Below are 1,347 nucleotides of genomic sequence, written 5' to 3' on the forward strand. Positions count from 1 at the left end.
AGTCATAGAATTATTTTAAAATGAGCTGGACGCATGTAATTTTGAAAAGTCAAGTTAACTTAGAACAAGTGCACTTTGGTGTCTGCTCTGTCCTCACGTTACTTCAGTGGGGGAGTTTTCCTGGACACAAAAGGAAGCAAAAGTCTTTGCAATTAGAACAAAAAGAGGCTCTCCATGTTTTTTATATAATTTCATTCCCCTTATTAAGTCAGTTATATCTTTACAGTTTATATACATTATCACCATTATCAGTAAAAATTAGCAGAAATCTTAAGTTATAGATAAAAACAGTACAAAATTAACAGCAACAAAACAAATAAAAATATCGGTATAAAATAAAACATCTTTCACGGACAAAGGTTTTGCTTCTGTGCATATAAAATAAGATCTCTTGAGAACAAAGTATAATGGAAGAAAACTAACCTGACAGGGCTTGTTTATCGGCCTGCGATGTTTAAAAACGCGTCTGACCTTCCGTTTCGACTTTCAGTTTCCTGGTGAGTTTCATGGTGGATGCCCGCGGGGGTGCCATGCGTGGGTGCAGACACCACGGGCTTCGCATCATCATCCCTCCTCGGAAGTGCACAGCCCCGACGCGGGTCACCTGCCGCCTGGTCAAGCGCCACCGACTGGCGACGATGCCCCCGATGGTGGAAGGAGAAGGCCTGGCCAGCCGCCTGATCGAGGTCGGGCCCTCCGGCGCGCAGTTCCTCGGGTAAGGGTTTCCGATGCGCCTCCCGCCTGGGCGCCAGCAAGCTGTGTCCTCTCCAGGACACTGCTAGGTGGCGTGGGAAACGTGTGTCGGACGTTTGGGAGGGAGCTTGGCCTTAAGAGATGACTTAAAAGTTGGAAGTAGCACCTTGGTGCTTGACCCCACTACATGCCTCTTATTTTAAGGCGTGAATGAGTTCATGCAGCTTAGTTCTTCTTTCTCTTTGGGTGTGAGGGCAGCTGCTGGACTCCCAGTGTGAATAATTCCATTATAGCTGATGGTAGGTATTATTTTGTTCCTCTGAGACTTAAGTGGTAAAGCTATAAAGAAAAAAATACTAATTTATTCCAAACAAATTTAAAGCCTTACATAGTTATGAAATAGAATCATCATCTTCACTTTGGAAAGCGGTGGTACCTTTATAGAATATCCACAAATTTAGTCGATGTAATTTCTTTTCTGATCTCAAATTGCTACCTTGAGTCTGAAGACTTACAGTGGCAGTCTACTTAGTCTCAGTTTTTGTGAAGAAGACAAAATCACGACAGACTTCTGCCATACTCATTTGAGCAGTTCTGAGCAGGAATTAGCATTTCTTCTTCCTTCCGTTTGTACGGCTGTGTTGTATTAAGTGG

At 43.4% G+C, this 1,347-nt stretch overlaps 1 protein-coding gene across 1 annotated transcript in view; it reads left to right on the forward strand.

The window, feature by feature from the left end:
• The window catches only part of ANK2 (ankyrin 2), a 281,207-nt gene that overhangs the window by 236,415 nt on the left and 43,445 nt on the right, over positions 1-1,347 (forward strand). Inside the window, 1 exon segment of the mRNA XM_025050926.1 lies at positions 491-715. Within this exon segment, the coding sequence (XP_024906694.1) occupies positions 491-715 (225 nt within the window).

The sequence above is a fragment of the Pteropus alecto genome, unplaced genomic scaffold (assembly GCF_000325575.1).
Source record: "Pteropus alecto unplaced genomic scaffold, ASM32557v1 scaffold17, whole genome shotgun sequence".
Classification (NCBI taxonomy): Eukaryota; Metazoa; Chordata; class Mammalia; order Chiroptera; family Pteropodidae; genus Pteropus; species Pteropus alecto.